Raw genomic sequence first — 17,264 nt, 5'->3', positions numbered from 1 at the left:
AATGAGACATTTCATAGCACTTTATTAAATAGAAAACGACCATATTTATCAAAGGTTCAAGAGAAAGCTTATCACAAAATTTAGCAATAAATTACACCACAAACCTATTTATAATTTAATTGTGCAATGATATTGTTGTCTAAAGGTTGCCATAGACGCACAGATAATATTTTACTTAACAAATTTTTCTACAATATTCGGTGCGTGTATGGTGGGAGACAAGCTGACCGATATCAGCAGAAGACTTGGATATTGATCAGTTGCTCGATTGAGCCAGACAAAAATTTTTGATCGAGCCCATTTGAAGGCACCAGGGCATCGGCTATTGTAAGTGCTGAATCATCAGATACACGTAGAATTCTATTGTTTCTACCTGTATATGTGATGATTCAGATATCCTCTACACGTGTGTAGTGAAAGATCTTTTCCAGGAAAGGTCATATATGGCCACCTTAAGGGCCTGATTTACTAACATTTGCAAAAACTGGGCAATTTAATATTATTTAGAACAATGTTTTTTCTGGGTTAAAATGCACAAAAACATACAATGACTGTCTATAGTGTGTGTGAATGTGGTGGGGTTATTAGATTGTAAGCTCCACTGTGCAGTAACTGATGAATAAAGATCACCTCCCTAACTTGCCCCTGTTTTTTGCAATTTCACCCTGCCCCATGCATGATAAATGACCCCTATATTCTCTGTAACAAACTACAGATTCTGTTTTTGCTCTACAGATTAAAAATAATTAAAGTTTTGGTGACTTCTCAAATCAATATATTTATTCAGTGCTGGAAAATATCCCATAATATAAAACTCATCATAGAATATTATACTTTAATCACCTCTTAGCAGGTAAACACTTGTAGGTGATAAAACACCATTTTAAAAATGCTTCAGTAAATTGCAGGAAAACTCTCAGTTGCAAGGAATTTATACAATTAAGTCTGCTCTATATGCATATTATGTTTCGTTGCATACAAGGAATTCATGTTTTGATGATACGTTTACGGGCTGTTTCTGCATTCTCCAAAGAACTATATCATCTTCTCTACTTAATTCTTAATTCTTTACTGCAACAAGCAACAAATCTTCATATCCCAATGAATCTAACAAAGGGTTAAACCCATTAAGCAATATAAAAGAAAAGATCTGGCCATCATCTACTAGTAAATCAGTTAATTGCAAGCCGTATTTGCAATACATCATAATCAGGCAGCCTAGTCAATATTCTTCTTTATATCATCACCTCTACTCAACATGACATGATAGCATGACCATCAGTATTAACTCGTTTGTTTAGTGCTTCATCCATTGTCTACTTCCATGAGTTTTTGTGTGCTACTGAAGCGCAGCACTGCTGCAAAAGGACCCCTACATCTGAACTTGAAAATGAAAAATTGCTATATTTTAGAGCCATGCAAATTAGTTCTGCAGGGTGAATTTCTGGGCAATATCATGATAGGAGCTCTGGGGAGGTTACCAAATTCTGGAATTCTGTAACGCAATCTCCAAAATCCTGGAAAACACTGCTTATAGCATGCAGTGTGTATTAGCACTCTGCCATAACTAGGTTTGGGGACGTTTGCACCTATTAGAAGTGAATAATTGACCTGCTATATGGATACAGTTGGACAGCACTGTTTTAAAGCACTCCCACCAAACTGTGCAAATGACCCAACTGGTTTTCATTGTACAGACTTGATTACAAAACTAGAATAGGGGTGAGCGATTGTCAGAGAATGACATGGGGGAGCAAGGGACAGAGGAGATAGCAATGAAGCAACTGGATAGATTGGGTGACTTGCAGACTAGGAGGAAGGGGAGAGGATAGGACTGAGCAGATGGAGGCATGAAGATATTGGTGCCAGGCCAAGGAGTATTGTCTTGAGCACCAATACTACTTGGCTCAGCTCTAGCTTACAGTAGGGTCATGGCTGAACAGACCAGGGAAGGAACATCGAGATAAGCAAATAAGTGGACATAGCAGGTAGGTTTCAGTATAGGGACTCAGAAGAGTGCTCTAGCAGATCTCTGTACATGGAATAATTAAACAACGAATTATTTTAGGTTTATGTAACTTGGTACTTCTCCTTATATTCCTTAATGATTTATTTAAAAGATTCTTCAACCGAGCATTTTTTTCATGGTGCGACAAACTGACTCATTCTTTCACTCTCTGAGAAATTGCTAGATCAGTTTACACCAGGGGAAGATTGTTAGGTTGGGGGAGCATGACACAATATAACTAACTGACTCATGCTGTATGAGTCAACTTGTAATGGGCAACTTCATTCCAATCAGTGAGTCATACAGGCAAATGGCCCCAATTGGTTATGCCAGTGAAACAAAAACAGTTTATTTTAGTAAAGACTTAGATATCATCATGTTACAGAGAAATTAATTGTGAAACAATAATTTCAATGATGTATGTTTGGATTAGATTCACAATTACCATAAGTGATCATGCAACGATTCTGCCCTGAACTTCCCCTTTAGGGTTGAGTAGAATAATTTGGCAGTTTTGGGACTCTTGCTACCACCATCATAGTTAAAATACAGCATCTCCAGCAATATACATTTATGAGTGATAGGGGAAGAGAAGCTGCTGGGGTTTTAAGGATAAGGTCAAACACAGGGGCAGAGGGTTACTGCTTTCATGTCAGCCACAGAAACAGGGATTGGGAGTAATAGTGGAACGTTAGAAAACAATGAAGATTACTGCTTTCCTTTCCCCTACATTAAGGAGCACTATTATATGGAATAGAGACATGCGGTCTGCTCTGCTTTCATTTACCATACAGCATGGATTCTTAAAGGGGAACTTCACCAATGTTTTTAGACTAATGAAAAAAAGGTAATTCTAAGCAACTTTCCAATATTCATGCAAAGCTATTTGTAAATGTAATTGCTATTTAACACAGTACCTGTCTATCTCTTAAAATTCCTTGCTCTCTTTTCCTAGACTACTCAAACCGTTGCAACATTGTTTAGGAACTCAGCTAAACGTTAGCCAAAACTCCAAGTCCCACAATGCCTTGCATGCTCTATAATTAATCCAACTGAGAAGGAAAATAACAGAAGTATGAACTGAAGTATTGATGGGAGGATAGTTCATATGATGCATGGTTTGTGTAGTCTGAGAAACTTGAAAATCATGACTATGTTCAATGAATATACATACTAAAAAGTGACTTAAAGTTACATTTTCTTTCATTACAGAAAGCAATAAAGTCACCTTTGGGTAGTTAAAATGGGTTCCCCATGCAGGTAACGCTGCATTCCCATGATCAGTTTTAGAACACTGAAGTGTTTTTCTACACTAGAGGGGTTGTAAGTGCAATGTACAAAGAGCAATTGTGACCACAGGTTACCATGTTTTTTAACCTATAATGCTAATTTTCCAGTATAATTGCGGGTGATTAGGGGAAAATGTGCCTGACGTGCATTTGTGCTTGCATTTTGAGCCAAACTGGATACATGTGCATTGAAAAATGTTGGTGATGTAATTTCTGGTACACAGGGTCAAAATGAGGTCTGGACCTGATTCTGTAGTCTGCTGCACCTTCCCTTTATTGCTCAAACTGCACATCAATACTAAGTTGGCATAAATAGTATGGAACTTGTACCTGCAGTTGAAGGGTTGGGAAACATGGGTGCCACTGTCTGCACAACACCGGTGTGTGATTTGTACTGTGCAAGCATTTGTGCCTTCCTGGCATAGTGCTATAGAAATAACACAACATGCATTTGCACTGTGTTTGACCTGAAGGTTCCCTGATAAACACCTCTGTATTACAAGGGACATAAGGTTGAGCACTCAGCACTTTCTGATTCTAGCTGTTAACCTCAGAGATGAGGGTGCATATGATATGAGTGTTAGGCTTTCTGGGAAGTATAGACACTATGTGCCAAGTGCAGTGTGGAATATCGGCTTTCTAAGATGCCAAGTAAAGCTGCCATGAGTTGGGCACAGCTGTGTGAATGAAGCAAAATGGGAAGCAGCACATAATTCTGAACAACAGTGAGCAATAAATACTGTGTACATCTACACTTGAGGAGGCTAAATGAGCAGGTTCATCAATTGATTATTTATGAAGCTTGATTTAGGACACGCTGCGTTTTCATCCGACAGTCGGATACATGTTGTTTGTGTCTGGAACTTCATGTTTGGTTCCATTCTCTTCTACACAGTCGCATGTGTGTCGGACAACAGTGCACAGTGGAGTTCAGCCCTTAAGCCTTCCATATTACAGAGGTTCTCAATCTGTTCACCTGAGGGTTAAATGTTTATCGACTGGGCAAAACATTTGTTGGAGGCCAGCCTGCTTTAGGAATCCTTGGGCCTACAACCGGGAGGCCGTTGGATCTTAAAGGGAATGTCAAACCAAAAAATAATTGTTTGCCTAATAAAAGAAAACATAATTCTAAGCAATTTTGCAATATATATTCATAACAAATTTTCAATGTTTTTTAAGTTACAGTAGAACCCATTTTACATCCCCTGATTTTAAGTTTTCCCTCATTTGACATTGTTATTTTGTTTTCCCACCTATATATTATGCATAATACTTTTCCCTGATTTTTCATTTTCCTGAATTTTACACCATTTTTTTTCTAGTCCCCTGAAAAACGTAAAATGGGGGTTCTACTGTATTTGTATATGTATTGCTATTGAAAGCAGTGTTTGTCTGTCCCTTTCTATTCTCTGTCCTGGTGGCTCAGACTGTTGATACAATGTAAGCTGATTAACAGACCTGTCTTTGCTGGGGAACTAAGACTTTTGCAACATTGTTTAAGGGCTGAAATACACAGTGCACCCAGGCCCGGATTTGTGGAAAGGTCACCTAGGCCCAGGCCTAGGGCGGCAGGATTTTAGGGGAGCGGCACGTTGCCCAACCACACCCATATTGGTTCAAAAACACTGGGGATGCACCGAAGATACAATCATTTTGTACATTTCCAGTGCCAAATCCACATTGCTCAGGTCCCGATTATGAAAATTTGCATGAATACGGGGGGGGGCACGGGAGACGAACGACAGTGGGCCTAGGGTCGCCCGCTATGTAAATCCACCCCTGGGTGCGCCTTCTTCAGAGGCAGTTCATGCGCCGAGACTGATGCGCCGAATATAATGTAAGTAATAGAAATGTCGGACCTACAAGCTGCGCGCATCCGACACGACTGACGGATGAAGAAGCAACTGTTCGCATGTTCGTGTCAGATGCAGGCAGCTTGTAGGTCCCACATTTCTCTTACTCACATTATATTCGGTGCATCCGTCTCGTCGCATGCGCTTCCTCTCATCGCGTCAGATCTGAAGAAGGCGCACCGTGTATTTCAGCCCTAAAAAGTAAAAACCAGGCATTAAGCAAATGCTGCTTTCAATAGCGATTGTTTTTACAAATAACTTTACATACCTCCCAACATTTTGGAAGTAAAAAGAGGGACAAAAACATTTTTCCCGCATGTAGCGCAGCAATTTTTTGACCACACCCCTTTCTGTGACCACACCCCCTAATTACCATGTTTGTTTTACAAAATTTGGCAGGTTATGAAAGTTTGAAAATATTTCTCCTCATCTAAACTGTGTTTTTGTGTCTCAAAATTGTTACAAAGTTTTGCACCTGTTACCTGTTCTGGGCTCTCTGCTAAAAGCCAATTAAGTGAGAAACTTTGTTTCTTTTTCTGGCTGTTCACTGCAGAGAAAAGAGGGACTTTCCAGTACAAATGAGGGACTGCGGGTTGAGCTGTCAAAAGAGGGACTGTCCCTCCGAAAAAGGGACAGTTGGGAGGTATGACTTTAAAAGCACTGAAAATAGAGATCTTGCTCTCGGGTTAATTTGCATATGGTGGGAAATTTAAAGTTGTATGGACTTTTTTATGTTATATGTTGCAGCAAATACTTTACATTTACACTTTGTCCAGGGAACCTTAATAAAGACAATAGAGTTGTTATAATGCCCTACACATGAGCCCACTGTAAGTTAATGTTCCTTATGTTAGAAAATGTATGGAAAAAAACGGTTACCAAAAAAAAACATTTTTAAGGACTTTTGCAGCCTATCACTCTGAAAGAAGGAAAAGTCGCCAGATTAAGGAAGATCTATGTACTCCATTGCACTTCGTCTGGTCTGAGCTGGCGAAGGCAAGTCTGGCGAAAGAAGTAACGTTTAGTGAAAAACGGATTCTAGTGAATTTGCGGAGTAACGTCCATTCGCCAGAGCGAATAGAGCGCAAATGAGCACTAGCACCTATCTCTTTTGCTAGTAAATTGGCGATGTCCCTGCGGACGGTTACGCTAGCGAATTGATGATAGCATTGGCCGCTTCACCATTTAGTAAATCTGCCCCATAGGGTTGTCTGAAACAAGGCATGTCAACAGCCAGATAAATCATACCATTGGCTTAGTTACAGTATATGGCTGGCAAGGCAAAAAAAATAAATTGAAAAAACATTACTTTGTATACAAAAGCGAAAAAACTTAGAAATACAAATTGCATCAGATCATCAGGCAGACAATGAAACTGCACTCTGTTCCAAAAACATCACCTCAATTTCTGCTACCTTTAAAGGTACAGTATAAATAGGGATTTATTCTATTTTCCTTTAAATATTTAAAGGTTATTCTGTACATGGAGCCTCATTTATCATATTTGTGTTTATTCATATTACTGGGAGCAACCATATTTGCTCTGACAAGGTAATCTCATCTACATACTTAAATAAAACACTGTCCTCTAGGGGTAACATTATTAGCCAACATGATGGAGTGGCTGCTTGACCAAACAATAACTTTTGAACAAAAACAACTCTCTTTCATGGAATGTTGCGTCCTAAGTCCAAAACAGGTCCATAACACATTAATGTTGAACGTGGGTTCACTGTGAAGGAGACTGTGAACTGTCACATAACTCACAGTCCTGCACTGAGTTGTTGGAACCTGACAACATCAAATCACCATCTCCGACAAGCAGTAAAGGGTGCCCAGTTTGTTTCTACCATAGTAAACTAATTTGACCAACTTCCCCTTAAAATCACATATTTGTCACAGTTTCTCCTAATGTTTTAAGAGATTGTGAGTGCAGGGTGGCTAAGTAGAAAGTGGGCGTGGGTTTGGCACAAAAGAACACTTAGATGAAGCTGAGCATCTTTTTGGCACATCACATATTCAGCAGATGTGGGATCTAGACATGTCCCATAGGATCTTATATGTAACACTCACAAATGACATGCTGCCATCCATATTTGTTCATTCTCTTACATGTCCGGGAGCACAGTGTCTGAACATGTATTCCAGTGGGATTTCATATTTCACAACAGCTTGTAAAGCAATGCATAGACATGCTAGAGCTATAAAACTAAAGGATAATAATAGTGTGCTGTCATTGTTGAAATAAATGGCTACTGAATACTGGTTGCATTTAACATTTAAGCCCTGAATTGCTTAATAGGTGAAAAGAGGGAAACGATGCATTAAAAACCATGGCAATAAATCATGCATTATATGTACATTTATATAGACAGATAATGTATGGGTTTGAATCAGGCATTTCCATCATGTACACCTTCTCTACTCAACCTTTAACATATGTTTTATTCATTTCAAAAGTCTCTTTCTATGATTGTGATCTACCCTTTTATCATTCTTTCCAAAGCTAAGGGCACAGTCACGCGTGGTTTAAAGTCCTCTATTCGCCCCCTTTGTTTTGTAGGCAACCGGCAAGAAGCAGATCTACTCTCATCCTTAGCTGCATGTAGCTTTACTGGCAGGCACAGCATTGGCCTAAGCATACCTCCCAACTGTCCCTTTTTTTCGCGGGACAGTCCCGATTTTGGCAGCTCAACCCGCAGTCCCAGATTGTTACTGAAATGTCTCTTTGATCTCCTGCACTGAACAGCCAGAAAAAGATACAACGTTTCTAACTTAATTGGCATTTGGCAGAGAACCCAGAATAGAGGCAGTTGCACTTGGATACATTTGTAACAATTTTATATAAGCAAAGAAGCAATTGTAACAATTTAAGATACGCAGGTCTCTTGGGACTTGCTGCTTAAAGGGCAATTCACCTTCATTAGCAAAACTGTAATAACACATAAAAACCGCAGAAATGTGTTCAAACTTTCATAACCTGCCAAATTTTGTAAAATGGTAATTAGAGGGTGTAAAAACGAGATTTTGACAAAATTTCGACGCGCTCCACCAAATCTTTTTGTCCCACTGTCTATTTCCAAAATGTTGGGAGGTATGGCCTAAATGCAGCTACACAGAGCAGAGATCAGCCTGAAAAAACATGAAAGCATGCAGGAGGAGAGCAGTGGACCCTACAACACATGTGAATGTGCCGTAATCTTTTAGACAAAATGCTGTCCAATTTTATTCTAAGGATTAAAGCACTGCATATCTGGTTGGTGCTATATAAATAAATGATGATGATGAAATTATGATGATCATGGTCTGTGCTGCTAATATAACAAATTTTAAATAACAGCACTCCCCTCTGTTTTTTTTGTTGGCTGGGCACTGCTGGTAGAGAAATAAAGAGGTGGTTCACCTTTACATTAACTTTTAGAATGTAATAGAATGGCTAATTCTAAGCAACTTTTTAATTGGTTTTCATTATTTTTTATAGTTTTTGAATTATATGCCTTCTTCTTCTGACTCTTTCTGGTGTTTAAATGGGCCTCACTGACCCCATCTAAAAAAACAAATGCTCTGTAAGGCTACAAATATATTGTTATTGCTCCTTTGTATTACTCATCTTATTCAGGCCCTCTCCAATTTATATTTCAGTCTCTTATTCAAATCAATCAGTAGTTGCTAGGGTAATTTTGACCCTAGCAACCAGATTGCTAAAATTGCAAACTGGAAAGCTGCTGAATAAAAAGCTAAATTATTCAAAAAAACTAAATAATATAAAATTAAAACCAATTGCAAATTGTCTCAGAATATCAATTTCTACATCATACTAAAAGCTATTTTAAAGGTGAACTACCCCTTAAACGTACTGACAAAAGAAAAGTCTTATGATCTTTCTATGCTTAGAGCTGACCAGAGAAATATTAGATGACTCTTCTCTGCTCACTAACTTTACTTTCTAAGCAATGCAGCATCACAAGACTAGCAGCAGGTGGCACTGCAGTCTCACATTCATTATATTAGAAGTAAAACAACTGCTAATGTCTTGAAAACTAGAATAAATGTCAGTTGTGAAAGTTTTCAAAAGAGCACCATGTTTGTTTTGAGGGTTTACATACTAACATTGTTCATTTAAGGAATGGAATGGTTCCATTGCTACTTTGCAGACAGTAAGGATGTTTTCCCTGGAGACAATTATAGATGGGTCATTTTTACCTTTTGTTGAATTAGAGATAGATATGTGTTTTTCAGTCTTAACTGCTCTTTAATTATGTAATGGCATTTGATTAATTTCATTATTATGCCCAAGGTCAAAGCAATCACATTATTGTCATGAAATGTCATCTCTCTCTCTGGTTTGTAACGTGTCAGTGTTATAGGGCATCTATGTTTCTAAGAAACAAGTCAGATGTTATGAGTGTGTAGTAAAAAACTCTGAATATACACGATGCATGTTAAATATGTCCTCTAAGGGGATAACATATCCACTTTCAACTCTCGGGAAACAGGTTGGGTTTGTCTTCCATACATATAATCTTTAACATTGATAAAAGAAAAAGGTGAATACAAAAAGATAAAAAGAAAAGGTGCTCATGATGGGAATGTCTGATTCAAACCCATACACATCTGTTTTTATTTGTATTTAATGTTTTTATAATGCATGGTTTGAATTGTTAAAATGTTACTTGTTGCGGATGCATTGGTTTTCTTTCTGACTGTATTTTGTATTTGTTATTAATGTTATCAAATTCAATAATGGGCAGCTTTGAACTGGGTGAGTGGGGCAGCTGTGATTGGGTGAAAGGGGGAGCACTCACAACATCCATGGGGAGTTGTGGGGCCAATGCCCACTACGTTTTTATCCAGTCTCCTACAGGCCTAGACCTTGTTAAGAGCAGATCATTTCTGAAATAAACCTATTGAAGTTATAGTCCAAAAAGTCTGTATGTCTCAAGCTAGGTTTGAAGCACTGTTCTACTCCATTAGAAATTCTTGAACACAGGAGATAATAGTCCTTATTTAGACTTTTACAGAGTACCATGGCTGAAGGTGTTCCAGAACCAGAGATTTTCAGAGCGTCTTTCCATTAACGCTTCCCTGCTGTATAATAGGCCTTCAGAGTATTATTCTGTTTGTTAATTTCTTCTGCCTTTTGAAGTGGATCCTGTCTATAAACTGCACTGCACAGTAAGCCTTAATGCCCTACTTCCAATGGAACTATCTTACATTATTATATACCTGGCACTAGATATGAGATTTTAGATAAAGATGCACATTTGGCTGCATGGGACTATTTTAGGCTTTACTTGTTATTTTCCTGTAAAATGTATTGCAAAATAAAATGGTAAACCTTACATGTATTTATATTTTTATTCGTATCAATGGTAGCTGCATAGTGTAATGTTCCATTAACTGGGGAATTTGAAAATGTACATGCAAATTAGGCCTCGCTGGGGAAGATTCTTAATATGTTTTGTCATGTTGATGCTGGGCCATGTGTGATGGCTGCTTATCTGTACCTGCTGCTATGGAGCACTAACAGGTTCTCTGTCCGGCAGAGTTTATACATAATTCCCATTATGTTTCAACCACAGACTCATTTATTTCTTATGACAGATTTCCTGGAAGGGTAAATGAACCTTTCCGCAGCCGTATGTTTCATAAAGGAAAAGAAGATGATCACTTTCAGCATGATCCAAGCAGAGACCACACTAATGTAGCCTGAGAGCATTTAAAGGAGACATAAGCCCTTTTTCTATGGATGGCACGTGTTCCGTTTATTTATCCTTCAAATAATTTTTAGTGTGCAAAATGTTTCCAGTCCAAGTGGTCTTCATTTTTAATAGTTTACTTCCATATATTCGCCTGTTGTGAATATGGAAAATGGTCAAATTCTGAAAATATCAGCAAATATTTCAGTGAGTTAGGGAAGTTCAAGAGAGGAAAAACTATGCTAGCAATACCTGCTGTGGTGCTGTATTTGCTTACAGTTATCCATCTCTGTGATATCGGCATATCTGGGAACTGGAGCTGAGATCTTGACAATATTAATTCTTAGAGTACAAAATACCTTCAACATAATGTGGCACTTTACCATTCGTTTGGATGTACTCGGCTATAACTGAGTTCCCAGGCTTCTCGCACACCCAATAAAGAGACATAATTAAAAAATCTCCCAATTTAAATACTAATCAGTTATTACTGATTTGCTCCATTGGCTTTCTTATACACGTTGCTCCAATCTAAGAGGTTGTTTGCAGTTGATCCCTGGAGAATTAGACTCTGAATGAAGTCTCAAGATTATTACATCTCTAACAATATTGTGGGGACAATTGTTATTCAGTGCAAAAACAATGGAGAAAATAGGGCTGCTCATTTATAATAAATTATCTATAGACTAAACATTATATATATAATAGTAATAATATATAATAATAGTGCTGATAGCAAAGGCCCCACTTTAAAGCTGGCATATGTCATGTATTTTGTTTCCAAACACACCATAGTATCAAAAATAGGACAGTAAATATATATTTACTCTAAATCTCACTCTAACTGAGCTTCAAGCTGGGTTTTTAGGTGTTTCTAAGAAAGCAAGTAGCCATTTTATCCAATTCTCATCCAAACCTGCCTTCAGGTTAAGCACCAAGGGCAAAGGACATCCCCAACAATTGAGAACTGCTGCTCTAGGTATTGGCTACAAAGTGCCAAAGATAACTAAACTTCCTGCCAAACTACCATACAATTCCAAACCAAACCAATGTCAACCAATATTATACTCTAAGCCCAGCCACTACCATACAATTGTAATTGCAAATTGCTACCCTAGAGTTATTGTGATACAATAAATGGTTACCTGGACAAGGGGGGGGGGCACTATCAGTATTTGTAGATGCAGTAAAATGCTACTGTATTATTTTCAGAGAAGATACTGCTTGAATTAAACAAATGAAAGATAAAAGTGCTAACTAGCGATGGGCTAGAATTTGTCCCGTTTCGCTTCGCCATGAATTTCGCAAATTTTGTGAAACATCGATTTTGACGCCGGCGATAGTTCCCCTGCAAATTCGCTGCGAATTTGCGCCTGGCAAATAAATTCGCCCATCACTAGTGCTAACTACTGAAACAATGGCAACATCACTGGGTTTGTTAATGGGTATAAAATGTCTCTTGCCTGGTATAAAACAGATGCCATTAATGCCACATCCATGCAGGTTTTCCTACTTACATATAATAACTGACGTGCAAATAGCGATTGTACAAATTCTTGCCCATGGGTCACATACATGTATGCAGCCAGTGGCGGATTAATGAGATTTGGGGCCCCAATGCTACATCCACAGGCCCCCCTTCTAGGCTACTGCTAGGTCCAGATGTGTGCAGATCCAGACATGTGCTCCTAAGCTCTTAAATGAAGGCATGAGCCACTGCAAAAGGTGGCAAGGTACACTGAGGGCAAAAAAACTTGGCAAGTTGCACCTTTACTTTGCTCTTGGACCTCCTCCTAAAACTCTTTGCTTATGTGTGCATGGTGGTCTGGGTGTAGAAAGGGGGAAAAAATAACACAGATTCGAAAAGCAACACTGGATGTTACCTTTAGTAAGGCTGTTACTTCTTACCATACTTGGATTATCTAGCAGAGATGCCTCTTGTATGTACAGATCTGTAAAGTGTCACACAATTAGTGCAACAGTCACACATATAAACCTGTCCTTGCTTTCACTCTCGTTAGGAAGGCAGAAAGTAATTGATTATCAGGTAACTTGACTCATCAGGTTTCTAGATCAGGGGTTTGGAAACCTCCAAACTGTTGCAGAGCCATGTTTCCTACTTTTCCCCAGACCCAAGAATTTTATGGGGGATAGAAGTAGTGTCAGTTCAGTGATTGTACAGTGCTCTCCTTAATGTCTCTCATTATGCTATATACAGTATGCCCAACATTTTCCCATTCTAGTACAAGTTGAGGACAGTACTTATACAAATGTATTGGGTTTAGAAAGAGAGGTTCCAACTAACTGGATCTATGGCCAGTGCCCAACAATATGTTAAAACAGGCCTGAGTCTAGTCAGACCCAAGTGTTTCTCGGCTACTGGATTCCTAGTGTGTAGTCATTTGGACTTCCCATGGAGAGGCAAAGTCTGATATAAATACCTAATTGGAGGTACAGCCATGTTTATTATTGGTCACACTTTGGCGAGCTACAACACTTATTAAATTCCGATACTTTAACTTGCTTTTTATAGTTTCCAGTACCTAGTGTTTCATCTTTTTTGCCAGTCACTACAGTCATTCAACACTTTGCAGTTCCAATTCCAACCTTACCACATGACTACACCTAATACCTCTTAGGCCTCTTCTGTATCCATTACAACAATGTTTTAACTGTTCTTTTCTGCCTGCCTTGGTTTAGAACTTTTTAAGTACTGCAAATAACCCTTTAGCTTTTTAATTGTCCCTTGAAAAGTTATATTCTTTACTCTCTCACAGAGGCAACGTGGCAAGTCTTCCCACAAGTCATTACAGTCCAGGAATAATACATAGTTAGCCTTGAGGGGGGTTTGTGAAATAATCCTGATTTGAAAGGTGTATGACGTATATCCACCAAATGCAGACATATAATGTATGTGGAAAGCATTTGGAAAGACTTTTAAAGGGGCACTGGGAATAACTTTGGGTTGGGTTCCTAAGATCAGTTTTAAGTCATTTGATTAAATTGGGTAATAATTTATTTTCAAGAAGATTACTGATTGGATGGTATTTTCAATAAAATAATGGTGTTGCTATGGTAATTGTGAAAGTGTGTAATAGTGTATCATTTTGTGTTTAAATGGAGTTTGGTGTAGTGTTGAAGCCAGCTATTTGTGTAGTTCTATGAGTTATTTGGAGGTTATGTTCATGAAGGTGCACCCTGGCATTATAGATAGATAGAGAGAGAGAGAGAGAGAGAGAGAGAGAGAGAGAGAGAGAGAGGATGGTAGAGGATGAAGTATGTTAATAGAATGGAAGTTCTACTAGGATCAGAATTGAGTAGGGCTGTGCGTTCCACATGGGTACCCTCTTATGGTTACAGATAATCTCAATCTGAATTGGTTTGGCCATACAGTGCCCTCCTGTCACATGCCAGGTCTATTATTTCTCTGTCAGTCCCCTCCTCTATCCATCCTCCCACCCCTCTCTCCTCCTCTCTCACCTGGGAGCGTCTTTTCATCCAACTCTTCTTCATGTCTAGGAATGGGGGAGAAGGGCAGCGAGGAGCCCCCCAGGCAGGGCTTAGCTTGGCTGCTGATGCAGGCGTCTCACAATCCACCTCCGGTTCCAAAGGTATGCCCACAAATGGATGGAGAAATAGAAGGCGGATGCCTGTTTCCAAGCAATCGGTTGAAAAGATGTCAAATCTCAGTAGCCACTAATTGTGTTCCTGCCGCTCCCAAACCCAGAGCCAAGTCAGGAATACAATGCTTTGAGAGCCAGGGGGAGGGATGGGGGATGGAGAGAGAGAAGGGGAGGGAGTAAGCAAGGGAGGAGAGACTGCAAGAAGTGTGTGGCTTAGATACAGGTTTGTGTGTTTGCTTTTCATTTCATTGGGCATTCAAGAACAGTTTTTGTTATGGCTCTAAAAAGCCTTTTTTTGCGGTAAAGTCTATATACTTAGTATACTTAGCATCTCCCCAACATCTCCACTGTCTTTTGCTTAGTTATGGGTCTCATCTATGCAAAGCTGTCAGTACCCTAAGAGCAGCATTAAAACTGGACATTTGTGTGAACAGGTGCATTTTACTATATTGTTGGGACTTTATAAACCTAAAGGGTTATTTGGCAATGCCAATGCAAGGATTAAAGTGGTCCTGTTTTTTAAAATTATGTCATAATTCCAGCTTTATTTTTTCTTATTATTGTTTATTTTGCAAAGTTCATTTTTCACAGTAAGGCAAAGATGCAGTCCAAAGCAAACTCTCTTTTTTAGGTATCAAACATAATGATCTGCTTTGCACACATGTAAGGTGGTCGTTGTAGTCGAGCACCAGCCAGAGGTCTGCACTTAAACTTTATAAAAGCAGGACTGGCCACTTTAATCCAGGGATAGAAAACCTGTGGCACTTAAGAAGTGGAGAAGTACAGCTTCTTTTGGTGGAGAATTCTGGCGGCTGCACTTGAACAATAGATGTAGTTTTATTGTTTGCTTGTATCTATTTATATGTATACAGTGCAGGGAATTTCCAAACAGCCTGATTTTGAACAGTGCCATTTTTAGACATTTTAGTGCCTCATACAAATATTACAGCCCAGTAGCTGGTAAGAAAGATAAAAATGTGTTGCTGTGCCCCCTACAGCAATCCCAGATCTTGCTTTGATGGTGGCCTTGCTTAAGATAGACCCAAACCATAAAGCTGCAAGGGGATTGTGCTTGGGGAAGGGTGGGTGATTTTATTGGGCTGAACTGAGATGGAGGCCAGGTGGGCCTCAATTGCTCTGACTTGATTTTCAAATTATGGGGGGTAAGGTAATGTTACTCATGAAAGTTCCATAGATGTCTATGGCTTTAGTTGCCTTTTTGAGACATTAGATCTGATTTCCTATGTGAGCAGTGTTTCCTACTGAACTCTCATACAAAGCATAGATCTGCATGAGGCTTTAGACAAAGAGTGAATAATGATAGAAGCTGAAAATCATTATGCTGTTGTTATTAAGCCATAATCGAGGACAGATGGTGGCGCTTAGGGAAATGGCACAAAATTAACTCTTAACTGAGGGATATTGCACCCCTGACCAAACACTGTCCTAACCTGTAATGATGGAGAGCTGAACCTTGTGTTCTGATTGTCTTCTATCTCATGTCGATTAATATATGTATTAACTTGTTTCCAAGGCTTCAGAAATGCAAGGTGCCTAACTGCCTGTACATGCCTATTATTTTTATCACGTATTTCTAAAATGCCGCCATAGTTCAAAGGTCCTGTACAATAGATGGCTGTATACATTGAACATGCAGATTATATTCCATACATTCTGTTCCACAATACATGAGGTAAATAGGGCACTGCTCAGTAGAGCTTACAATCTAAAAGAAAACTGCTTATATAACTATAAGGGGTTGTTCATCTTTGTGTTAACTTATAGGATGGTGTAGAGGGATATATCAGACAAATCGCAATTGGTTTAATTTTTATTATTTGATGTTTTTGAGTTATTTAGCTTTAGTTTCAGCAATCTGGTTGCTGAGGTCCAAATTACCCAAGCAACCATGCATTAATTTCAATAAGAGACTGGAATATTTTTAGGAAAGGGACTGAATAGAAAGACGAGTATTAAAAAGTACCAATAATAATACAATTGTAGCTTTACAGAGCATTTGTTTTTAGATGGGTCAGTGACCCCCGTTTGAAAGCTGGAAAGAGTCAGAAGAAGAATACAAATAATTAAAAAAAAAAAACTATAGACATTTTGAAGTTGCTCATTCTATAATATACTAAAAGTTAACACAAAGGTGAACCACTCTTTATTCTCCATACAGAAACTTTTTTTCAGCCCAGTTCAGTGGTTTTCAGATTGTTCATCAAAAAATAAATACTTTTCTCAAATGTTTTACATGTTTTATTTCTTACTGTTTTTCCAAAAGTTGAATGTTCGTGTCTCTGGTGTTTGAGTCTGGCAGCTCAGTAATTCAGGCGCAGACTCTAAACTGTTACAATTTTGCAACATTTAGTTGATACATTTCTTAGCAGCATCTCTGGAATATTAGCAACTATTGTATCAATTCTAACATCTGTCTTGAAAATTTAGGGATTCTGCTCAGCAGGGACAAAGATAAGAAATGTATTAACTAAATGTATCAATTTAGAACATTTTACAGGGTCCCCCTCCCCCCCTCCCAGAGCTGCTTTAGAATAACAATCACAAATAGAAAATTGAAAAAAGTCTTTATTTCTGGTAAACTATCTGAAAACAACTAAACTGAGAAACATGTTGGAAGGTGAACAACCCTTTTAAGTGAAATGAGGCTCCCAAATTCTCCAACTGCGTTTTGACGCTCATTTTAATGGGATTGTATAGTATTTAGCTGTGCCAAGTTCTGAAAATGCTATTTTGTAAATGCTGTAAACTAGCATCAGCGTGTTCTTGAGTTT

General features: G+C 38.6%; 1 protein-coding gene across 4 annotated transcripts in view; it reads right to left on the bottom strand.

Moving 5' to 3' along the window:
* Positions 1-17,264, bottom strand: part of LOC108701290 (striated muscle preferentially expressed protein kinase-like) — a 134,644-nt gene that overhangs the window by 82,277 nt on the left and 35,103 nt on the right. Inside the window, exon 1 of one of the 4 annotated variants that reach the window (XM_041575971.1) lies at positions 14,330-14,602. The exons of the other annotated variants lie outside the window; for them this stretch is intronic. Within the exon in view, the coding sequence (XP_041431905.1) occupies positions 14,330-14,362 (33 nt within the window). The 5' untranslated portion in view covers positions 14,363-14,602. Of the gene's footprint in view, positions 1-14,329; positions 14,603-17,264 lie in introns of those variants that run through there. 4 annotated transcript variants of the gene reach the window in all.

Source organism: Xenopus laevis, chromosome 9_10L, assembly GCF_017654675.1.
Source record: "Xenopus laevis strain J_2021 chromosome 9_10L, Xenopus_laevis_v10.1, whole genome shotgun sequence".
NCBI lineage: Eukaryota > Metazoa > Chordata > Amphibia > Anura > Pipidae > Xenopus > Xenopus laevis.
Note: the sequence above shows the minus strand (reverse complement) of the source record. Positions and strands in the feature narration are given on the sequence as shown.